General features: G+C 39.6%; 2 protein-coding genes and 1 pseudogene across 2 annotated transcripts; all 3 read right to left on the reverse strand.

The window, feature by feature from the left end:
- Positions 1-33: 33 nt before the first annotated feature.
- Positions 34-2,503, reverse strand: LOC104709340 (6-phosphogluconolactonase 3, chloroplastic). The gene is made up of 3 exons (XM_010425970.3): positions 1,558-2,503; positions 935-1,070; positions 34-684 (listed from the first exon to the last, which is right to left on the reverse strand). The coding sequence occupies exons 1-3, from the start codon at positions 1,725-1,727 to the stop codon at positions 226-228; spliced, it is 765 nt and encodes a 254-aa protein (XP_010424272.3). The 5' UTR covers positions 1,728-2,503; the 3' UTR covers positions 34-225.
- Positions 2,045-3,340, reverse strand: LOC104706756 (putative 6-phosphogluconolactonase 4). The gene is made up of 3 exons (XM_010422968.3): positions 3,143-3,340; positions 2,870-3,005; positions 2,045-2,627 (listed from the first exon to the last, which is right to left on the reverse strand). The coding sequence occupies exons 1-3, from the start codon at positions 3,310-3,312 to the stop codon at positions 2,148-2,150; spliced, it is 786 nt and encodes a 261-aa protein (XP_010421270.1). The 5' UTR covers positions 3,313-3,340; the 3' UTR covers positions 2,045-2,147.
- Positions 3,341-5,248: 1,908 nt separating this feature from the next.
- LOC104709341 (putative 6-phosphogluconolactonase 5 pseudogene) lies at positions 5,249-5,954 on the reverse strand (annotated as a pseudogene).
- Positions 5,955-11,003: the final 5,049 nt, after the last annotated feature.

The raw sequence follows: 11,003 nt of genomic DNA on the forward strand, positions 1-11,003 counted from the left end.
AAATGACTCAACGGTCTCAAAACAACCATTGGATAGAGAATGTTGGTTCTGATATATTTTGATTTGATTCATTATTTCTCATGTCAAAGTACGCTTTTATTACAACAATCTCTTCCCAAATGGAGAGAGTCCGCGAGTTAAACCACTCGACCTAACAATCCAAAAAAACCAAACTGGAGGAGTAGTCACATTGGTAAGCGAAATGAAATGGAAAAACATTGCGACTTAGAGCTTGGAAGATGCTGGTTTATCAAGAAACCAAACCAGCTCCTCTTCAGCAGAAACAGAACCCGCAGGTGGGACAGTCCCAGTCTTCTTCAGAGCTGCCTGCACAGCTTCAGCTTTGCCAGAACCGCAAACGACTAGAGCTACATGTGCAGAGGAGTTGATGACCGGGAACGTGAAGGTGATTCTTTCAGACGGCGGTTTTGGAGAATCGGTGATTGAAACTACCCATTTCTTGTTCTCGTTGCAGAGACCATGTCCAGGGAATAAGGATGCTACGTGGCCATCAGGTCCCATACCGAGAAGCATGAGATCAAATTTGGGGAAGCCGGTTGTTTCAGATACGCCGAGGATATTAGTCTTCACCAAATGTTTGAGACAGGTCTCGTAATCATCCGCTGCAGCCTCGGCAGATAGTGATTCGTTGATTGCATATACGTTTCCAGCTGGAATTGGAACCTGAAGAGCTCTTATCATCAGTTCACTGAAAAAAGTTACTATAATCATTTGTTTCAGTCATTTAAAGCGTTTGAATCAAGAGTTATGTGATTCATCGTGCACTCGATACACACTGAGTCTCAACCACCACTATAGCAATTCAATAGAGAAAAGAAATGAAGATAACTCTGCGATTTATAAGGATGTATCGAGAAACCTTTAATGAACATGTGAGACCAACAATGAAGGGGACAGAGAATGTTCCAAATACCTTGGATAGAAAACCATCATAAGCTAGCTTGTAGTTGCTGTCGTCGTGATCCTTTGGCACAACCCTCTCGTCAACCCAAAAGAAATGCCACCTCGCCCAATCGATGGAATCAGCATAAGGAGATTCAACTAGCTTCCTGCAAAGTTTGAGCAAAGCATTCTCATTAGATATAACAAACATTATCAAGAAAGCAAGTCAAAAATATGAAAAATGCTATGTTCTTAATCAGCCATAACTGCTAAAGAAGTAGATCTCCATACAGTAGTTTAAGTTCATGAATTGAATAGAAACAGAACTCAACAGAAAACTAAGAGAATCAAAGATTGCAAAACAAATCAAGAACAGTCATACATCATCTTCAAACAATACAAAATAAACATTTGGTAAAAACATTAGGATCGTTAATCGAGCATTCATAGTAGCATCCATGAGATTGAGATCAAACAAAACCTAGTTACTTTGAATCCCATTCACAAGCCCCATTTCAAATCCAAATTTGCAGATGTTTAAACCCTAAAAGTTAAAGACTTTACAACACCCTAAATCCCAAATCAAAATCTTCACAAGCCAAAAAAAAAATTATCATGGTTTTCAAATCGAAAGAAAGATAAAAGAACACACACCGGAGCGATTTGATGAGAGAGCCACCAGAGACAACGACAGTGAAAGCGCCTCTCTCTTTACAAAACTTATCGGAGAGATCAGCTGTGAATTTAGCCAAATCAACCGCCAAATTCTCCTCGAGATCATAAATCTCAACTCTTTTCTTCTTCTCCTCCGCCTTCGTAGCCATGCTTCTCACCTCCAGTACCTTTCTCCGAGTATGAGATAGTCTCCGGCTAGTAGATCCAGTTCCGATCGATGAAACAGAGAAGGATTCAAAACGAGACGCAGTAGAAGAAGGAGGAGGAGAGCAAGTGAGGTGATTCTTGGGGAGAGAATAATTAGAACGGAGGAGGCTGGTGGACGATGAGAATAGAATCGAGCGAAGGGAACAAGAAGAAGAAGTAGCCACTGTAAACAAATAAATAAAGGTCGCGACTTTATAGTGAAAGTGAGCAACTTTGACTTCGTGGATTAAAGAGCCAATTCTCCGACCAAACCCCAAACTAACCAACCATGTTTTAAGTTTTTGAAGTTTAATGTAGTAGTAACATTCGAGAAACACAACTTTTATTAGACATACGATACAAATAAAAAAAGATAGAGCTGATCAATGTCCTTTAGGGATCTTAGAGGCAGCGGCTTGGTCAAGAAACCATATGGCTTCTACGTCAGCTGTGAGCCAAGTTGAAGGCAAGTCAAAGTTATCTTCGAAGACCTTAGCGACGGCATCGGCCTGAGCCTCATCACAGACGGCCATGAGGTTGTAGGAAGTGCAGTTAATGACAGGTAAAGTGAAGGTGATTCTCTTCGGTGGCGGTTTTGGGGAATCGGTGATGTAAGTTACCAAGTTTGCCTTCTCCTTGATCTGATAGTGCCCCGGGAACAAAGACGCCATGTGACCGTCTGGACCCATTCCTAGGAGCTGGAGGTCGAACTGAGGGAAGCCAGAGGATTTGTATGTCCGGATGATGTTTCGATTCACTAGTCTTTTGATGCATTTCTCGTAGAGTAATGCTGCGCCTTTGGCATCACCGAGGGCTGCACAGTCTTGGTCAATTGCATATATGTTCGCAATTGGAATCGGTACCTATACGTAGAGAGTGAATTATTTGTACATCTAACAAGACAGTCTATTGAAAAAAAAATCATATTGAAGTTGAGAAGAGAGACCTACACAAGAATAAATGACATCATCATTTTAATTGATGACAATTGTTTTTTTACTAACATATAGGTGTATATTTGTTTGATACAAGATTTGTCTTAAGGCATCTAATAAATAGTTTGATATAACTTGTGTTTGAGGTGATCACAAAGAAAGATACGGACCTTGGAGAGAAACCCATCAAAGGCGAGTTTGTAGTTGCTGTCCTTATGGTCCAATGGAACAACTCTCTCGTCCACCCAGAAAATGTGCCACTTTGACCATTCGATGCTTTCTTGGTACACTGGTTTCAACAATTCACTGCAAAAATTAAGTTAACTAATTAATTAACACTGGATTTTAATAAAATATAATCAGATTATAAATTAAATTCACAAGATTCAGAGATTTAGTAATATAAAATAATAATAAAAAATATATATATTTTCTTATATAACCTGAGCCAAGAGATGAGGTCACCACCGGAAAGAACAAGGGTGAAATAGCCTCTCTCCTTGCAGAACTTAGCCGAGAGATTGGCCGTGTACTTGGCCATAGCCTCCGATAATTCATTCTTTGAGGGAAACACAATCTTCTTCCTCTCCTTTTCTCCCAAAACAGATGCCATTATGGTTCTCTGTTAAGAGAATCTGATCAAAGATGAGATGTGATATTTAAAGAAGAAAAAACAAGTGGTGAGTTGACCAAAGAAAGAAGAAGGAACAAGTGGTGTTGACTCTTGACAATGTGGTGATGAACGTGTACAATTAGGATAAACATGTATTACTTTTTTAGTTTAATTTACTTACGTGTATTAATGCATGTTTTCTATTAGTAAACGAGCTTTTTTGAAAGGAGTATTTTCTATTACCTTGTTTTATTTGTTTTTTTTTTTTGTTAATTAGATCGCATCGAAACATATAACATGGTCTCTTATTAATTTGATATCTCACTACAGAGATAGATCATCGAGGAGGAAAGAAATATTGATCATAGTCTAAAAACACCAACTTGATCGATGATATGTCTCTGAAATTAATGTGTACATAAACCATAGTGCTACAAGCCTACAACGTATAAAACAAAAATGCATTGTCATTTTTGGTATACTCCGTCGTTAACGTACCGTACATTAATGAAACTAAACCATGTAGAACCTAAAAATACATACATCCTATGATTTTGGCACTTTTCTACTTGGCTACAAATTTCTTGAATCAAATCAAGTAAAAATATTTTTGTGCATGTTTTGATTTTTAGAAGCGCCCTCAAGAGTATTTTCAAACCAAACCAAACCAAATTTTCTTCAAGAGTAATTCAAGCAAAAACCTAACAACCAAATTACATAATATGTAAGCTAGCTGTTCAGAATCGTCGTTGGAATGTCGTCTTTCTTTGATTACTTTGATAAATTAATTAGTATCTCCAGGAGGTAGATCAGATGATCCACTAAATAAAGTTTACAAGTGGAATATTATTTTGTCTCCAATATTCCATGCATGCATAGCTTGCTTTCACATGGTTCGACATATCTACACTCTTAGGCAGGAAAATTAGGAGTACACTTATTTTGATATTTATTTTGTTTCTTTGAAAATTTAGCTCAATGGACAAATTTATCTCCAACACGCAAGAACATGACTACAAGTCTACAATGAACAACTCTATCCTAGACTAAAATTAAAGCAATAATGTATATAGTTTATTGACTACGACAGAAGATACTTGAGCAGAAACTACCAGTCTCTTGAAGAATGGGCTCTCTTTTCTTAATTGTTCAACAACCATATTTAAAATCTCAATCTACTTTTTCTCTCTTTTGATTCATAGTTGAAAAAACATTGAGCAAATCCATCTGATCACCTGAAAACAGAAAACAAAGCCCTAGAAGGTAATAAATTTACCTGTTTTCTCTTTTGGTATTATAATTATTTTCTATTATAAGTTAGTTTTAGTTTAAAATGTACGTAGTGTTTATTTAAGGTTGGTTTGGGATTCATTCTAACGTTTAATATTTGTTTCGATTACTCCAATTACAAGGACTTTGGTTATGGTTTTTCTAGCTCTTACGGAAAAGTTCGAACACTTTGTTGTTATGTCATTATTAGTTCGCCATGAAACTATTTAAAACAAAAATGATTGTTCATTTGTTTGTAGATGATCTTCGGGATTTTGCATCCACATAATGTTTTTTTTTCACCAACACCAGAAATGAGCTAAAGTTCCATCCCTTAATTAAATTAAGAAGTTTCAAGATTTAAAATCTACATGCATGGAATATTGGAAGAATGATAGTAATTGGTCCAGATCAAAAGTATTTGTTTGGTTATACGTTATCACCTACTCATCATACTTTGAAGGGTATATTTGTTTTGTTCGTCTGTCCTCGGCATAATATAAGCAATTATTGTTATTATTATAACCTATAGTCATAGCTAGTGACTCGCACACAACTACAAGAAACACATTTGGTACGGAGGATGCGTTAGCCGGTTATTAAACATGCAATACGCAAGAGACTAAAAATAAAATAAAAAACACCGTTGTTAATGTGTTTGAGCTCTCTAGAGCTCGGAGGCAGCTGCTTGGTCAAGGTACCAAACATTTTCGACTTGTGCACTAAGATGAGCAGAAGGTAAGGAGACGTTGTTATGCTTCATAATCTCAGCCACGGATTTGGCCTGTGGTTTGTCACAAATGGCCATAAGATTGTACAAAGCAGAGTTAATGACAGGTAAAGTGAATGTGATTCTCTTTGGTGGTGGTTTTGGAGAGTCGGTAATGTGAGTGACCCATTTCTGCTTCTCATTGATCTGAGGATAGTTCGGGAAGAGAGACGCCATGTGACCATCAGGACCCATCTCTAGAAGTTGTAGATCGAACTCAGGGTACCCTGTCTTTTTGGATATTAGGATGATCTTTTCCTTCACCAGATTCTTCAGACAATCCTCGTAGAGCGCTGCGCAGTGCTCGGCATTACCATCAGCTGCCGAGTGCTTGTCGATGCGTAGAAGTTCTTATCCGGAATCGGAACCTAAGATGTTATATATATTACCAAAAATAGATTATTATCTATAACAAGACACAAGACAGGGGATAATTAGTCTTGTGTAATTCTTTTTTTTTTTTTTTTTTTTTTTGTGTAATTTAAGGTTAAGTGATGATGAAACCTTGGAGAGAAAGCCATCCATGGCGATTTTCTAGTTGCTGTCTGGATCTTCCCATGCACAAACCCTCTCGTCGACCCAAAAGACGTGCCACTTTGACCATTCAATCGAATCAATGTAAGGAGGTTGTACCAACTTGCTATTGCCAAGATAGCTGAATTTCATGTGTATTATTGATCGATGTTTACAAGTATATATAATCGAGAGTGGCTCCTACAATCCAGGAGATCAACTCAAATCGAATTATTATCATTATCTCTAAACAATATATCTAAACACTTGATAATTATCCCCAATACTCTCCCTCAAGGTGGTGAGTGAAGATCCTGAACGCCCATCTTGCCGAGTAACCGGTGAAACTGTCTATTAGCTAGAGGTTTTGTAAGTATGTCCGCCAGCTGGTCAGTGGTTCGACCATGTGGAGTGATCAAAGAACCATCTTGAACTGCATCACGAACAAAATGACAATCAGACTCGATGTGTTTAGTTCGCTCGTGAAACACCGGGTTTGCTGCGATATGAATTGCCGCCTGACTATCACAAAACAAATACATAGGATCCTTTTGATGAATGTGGAACGCAACCAGCAACTCCTTTGTCCATTTTAGCTCACTTAACGTCATCGCCATAGCCCGATATTCTGCTTCCGCTGAAGACCAAGAAACAATGTTCTGCTTCTTCGTTTTCCAAGCCACTATCGAATTGCCAAGCATCACAATATAACCTGTTAATGAACGCCTAGTAATCGGGCAAGCGTTCCAATCTGAATCGCAGTATGCAGAAATCTGCAGATCATTATTAGCACTTAACAATATTCCACGACCTGGGGCTCCTTTCAAATAACGAACAAGACGCAATGCGGCGTCCCAATGTTTTTGTCGCGGCTGTTGAAGAAACTGAGCCAACACATGTACAGCGTAGCTAATCTCAGGCTTTGTAACAGCCAAATAAACAAGTCTTCCAACCAGCCTCCTGTATTTCGTCGGTTCAGTGTAGAAAGAACCAGTGGCTTTGGCTAAGTCATGATTCTGCTCCATAGGCGTTCCTGCTGGCTTGGAACCAAGAAGACCACACTCCGTAACAATATCTAAAGCATATTTCTTCTGAGACAAATAGATGCCTTCTTTTCCTCGTGTAACTTCAATCCCCAAGAAATAGCGAAGAACCCCTAAGTCTTTCATATGAAAACAGTGACTTAAATAGGACTTGAAACTGGAGATCAACGCAGAATTATCACCACCCACAATCAAATCATCAACATAAACCAAGACAAATAAGGTTTTACCTCCACGAACTAATGTAAAAAGAGAATAATCCTTGTGATTTTGTGTAAAACCAAACTCAAGTAGAGCTTTCGAAAGCTTTGCGAACCAACATCGTGGGGCTTGACGAAGTCCATAAATTGACTTCTTGAGACGACAAACACGTTTGTCATCAGGCATAGAGAATCCAGGAGGCAGTTTCATGTAGACCTCCTCTTCCAAATCACCATGTAAAAAGGCGTTATGAACATCCATTTGAAACAACTCCCAATTCTTTGCAGAAGCAACTTCAAGAACAATTCGAACAGTAGTCATTTTAACAACTGGAGCAAAGGTTTCCTTATAATCAACACCTTCTTCTTGTTTATTTCCAAGTGCCACTAAACGAGCTTTGTGTCGTTCAATCGTTCCATCAGAATTAAATTTGATTTTGAACACCCATTTGCATCCAATGACTTGTTTGCCTAAAGGAAGTTCAGTAATATCCCAAGTGTGATTATCTTCTAGAGCCACAACCTCTTTCCCCATTGCTCCTCTCCAAACTTGATGTTTAACAGCCTCTTTGTAAGAGTTTGGTTCAACCGTATCCTCGATAACCATAGCAAAAGCCTGCATCGCTGGTGACAAACGATGACAAGCAAAATAACGAGTCAAGGGATACAAAGACTCACCTGAAGACGATGATGGTGGAGCAGAGGAGACGAGATGAGGGTGTGTAGAAGCCTGTGCAGAGTATGTGACATAAGGAGCAAGACGCACAGACTTAGTTTTCGTGCGATGTCCTCTGCCCAGAAGCTCAACATTTTCAGAATCTGCAGAAGAACAATCTGCAGACGACGATTCTGCACCAGCAGGTTCAGAAACAGACGACGGCGATACAGAGACAGGTGGAGAAACAGATTCTGAGACATGCGATGATACAGGAGGAGAAGCAGCTTGGACGGGATTCGAAGGAGCTCCCCCTGACGTCGAAGACACTCCCCCTGACTTGTAGGCGTCATCATCATAAACTGCCGGAGATGGCAAAGCTGTATCGCCTGCCAACTCCAAAACAGAATGCTCCGGTGATTTGGCAAACGGAAAAATATGTTCGTGAAATACGACATCGCGAGAAACAAATTGCTTTTCTGTTTCCAAATCACAAACTAACCACCCCTTTTGTTTTGTTGGGTAGCCCAGAAAAACGCACTTAATACTCCTTTCATCAAATTTGTCCTTTTTCCGATTTATTTTCCGAGCGTAACAAAAAGACCCGAAAATTCTCAAATGATCGTAAATTGGAGGCGCTCCAAACAGGAGCTCATATGGCATCTTATGTCCAAGAATCAAAGAGGGAGTCCTATTGATTAAACAGGTAGCTGTCAAAATGCTTTCTCCCCAAAACTTTTTCGGTAAATTACCTTGAAATAACAAGGCTCGAGCAACATTCAAAATGTGCCTATGCTTCCTTTCGACTCTCCCATTTTGTTGCGGAGTTTCGACACACGAGGTCTGATGAGAAATACCACATTCCGCGAAATATTTTCGAAGAACAAGAAATTCTGCTCCGTTGTCACTGCGAACTGTTTTTACTTTCTTCTGAAACTGTCGTTCAACAAATGCAAAAAACGTTTTTAAAGCCTCAGCAGTTTCTTTCTTTTCCAATAGCAGAATTGTCCAAACTGCTCTGGAGTAATCGTCAACGATTGTTAGAAAATATCGAGCTCCAGAGGTTGCAGGTTCCCGATAAGGTCCCCACAAATCACAATGAATAAGCAAAAAAGAATCAACCGCTTTATTGGAACTGAAAGAAAACGTGTCTCGAGTTTGTTTGGCTCGTAGACAAACACCACAAGATTGTTCAAACATATCAGAACGACTAGAAAAACCAGCAACAGAAGCTAAAACAGAAAGCACTTTGGAGGAAGGATGCCCCATTCGATGATGCCACAAATCTCTACTCTTCACTTTGCCCGCATAACCAGCTTTGAATTCAATAGCACCATCATAATGATACATCCCATCACGCTCCTTACCCGCACCAATCAAAGTCTTCGAAACGAGGTCATGTATCACACAAAACTTTTTAGTAAATAAAACAAATCCAGCCACATCACGAAGTAACTGCGCAACGGAAATCAATGTAATCGAGAGACTTGGAGAATAGAAAACATGTGTTAAAACCAGTTTTCCACCAAGATTTAAACTGCCATGGTTTGTTGCCCATGCAACCTGACCATTAGGCAAAGAAATAGGGCAAGGAGCAATGTGCTCGACATTAGTTAGCAGCCCAATATGACCCGTCATATGATGAGAGGCGCCCGAGTCAATGATGATATCATGCCTGCGATCTCGACCAAACAAAAGAAGTTTTTCTTTCTTACCCGAAAGCTTCTCGGAAGAGGAATTGGACGTTTGAGTATTCATAAACTGAGCCAGGGAAGCCCATTGCTCGGCTGAAAAATTTGGAATACCGGCAGAAGGAGCAGTAACAAAAGCAGAATCACCGATTTGGGTATTGTATGCTCGGAATCCTGATCCTCTGCCGCCACGCCCACGACCCTGATTGTCTTGTCCTCTGCCTTGCCTCCTCTTTTGTTTCCTCTTCCACCAGATTGTTTTTCTTTCTCCCACCAGTCTGGATAACCAATAACCTGGAAACAGACAGCAGCTTCATGACCTTGTTTACCGCAGTGAGAACAAACGGTCACAGGTTTCATAAAACGGGATGCTGCTGCCTGAGCTCCAGAATTCTGAGATGCAGGCTGCGACGTCGATGCCGAGAACCCAATCACAGGAACTCGATCATCACTTCCTTTCATGGCGCTGATATGTCTTTCCTCTTGAATAATCTGCGCATACACAGATTCCAGATTCAAGTCGCCTTGTCGACTTAACAGGTTTGATCTAGTAATTCCAAACCTCGAGTTATCTAATCCCATGAGAAATTGATGAACTCGAATGTTCTCCTGCATCACAGCATATTTCATCATTGCTTCACAATCCTCACTTCCACAGCAGCATTTGAATTCCTTTTGAAAATCAGCAAGATCATCCCACAAGACCTTCAATTTACTGTAATAAATCTCCACCGTTTCTCCATCTTGTTTGCAGGCTGAGATGTCTGCGTGAATCTGATGGACTTTTGTGTCATCGCTCACAGAGAATCTCCTCTGCAGCCCCTCCCACATCACTTTCGCCTTTGTCACCAAAGATATGGAAGGACGAAGTTTTGTTTCCACGCTGCTATAGATCCATCCGATGATCATAGCATTCACCATATCCCACTTTTCTTCTTCATCAGGTTTGTTCACTGGTCGTCGAAGAGATCCATCGATGAATCCCAATTTTCTTTTGGCTCGAAGCGAGTTGAGAAACAACTTCGACCATCGTTCATAATTTGCTCCATTCAAGAGAATTGGAGTTTGTACCTGTCATGTGTTATCCGAAGGATGCAGGTAATATGGAGAGACAAGAGCGTCGGATTTCGATCCACTTGTAGCCGTCACCATCGAAGCTTCTGTTGTCATTGGAAGAGAGATTGCAGAAGAAAAATTCGTGAGTTTTTTTTTTTTTTTTTAGGTTTTAATTGGATCTTAGCTCTGATACTATGCCAAGATAGCTGAATTTCATGTGTATTATTGATCGATGTTTACAAGTATATATAATCGAGAGTGGCTCCTACAATCCAGGAGATCAACTCAAATCTAATTATTATCATTATCTCTAAACAATATATCTAAACACTTGATAATTATCCCAATAGCTATAATATTTGATTAATTGAAACCGTTAATTATTGAATTCTTTGTGTTTCTTTAAAGAAGAAAAATAAAACAGAGGAGAGTGAGAGATGTATAGACCAGAGCCAATCGATGAGGTCACCGCCGGAGAGAACAACGGTAAAAAGA

The sequence above is a fragment of the Camelina sativa genome, chromosome 8, assembly GCF_030686135.1.
Source record: "Camelina sativa cultivar CO46 ecotype springtype chromosome 8, ASM3068613v1".
Classification (NCBI taxonomy): domain Eukaryota; kingdom Viridiplantae; phylum Streptophyta; class Magnoliopsida; order Brassicales; family Brassicaceae; genus Camelina; species Camelina sativa.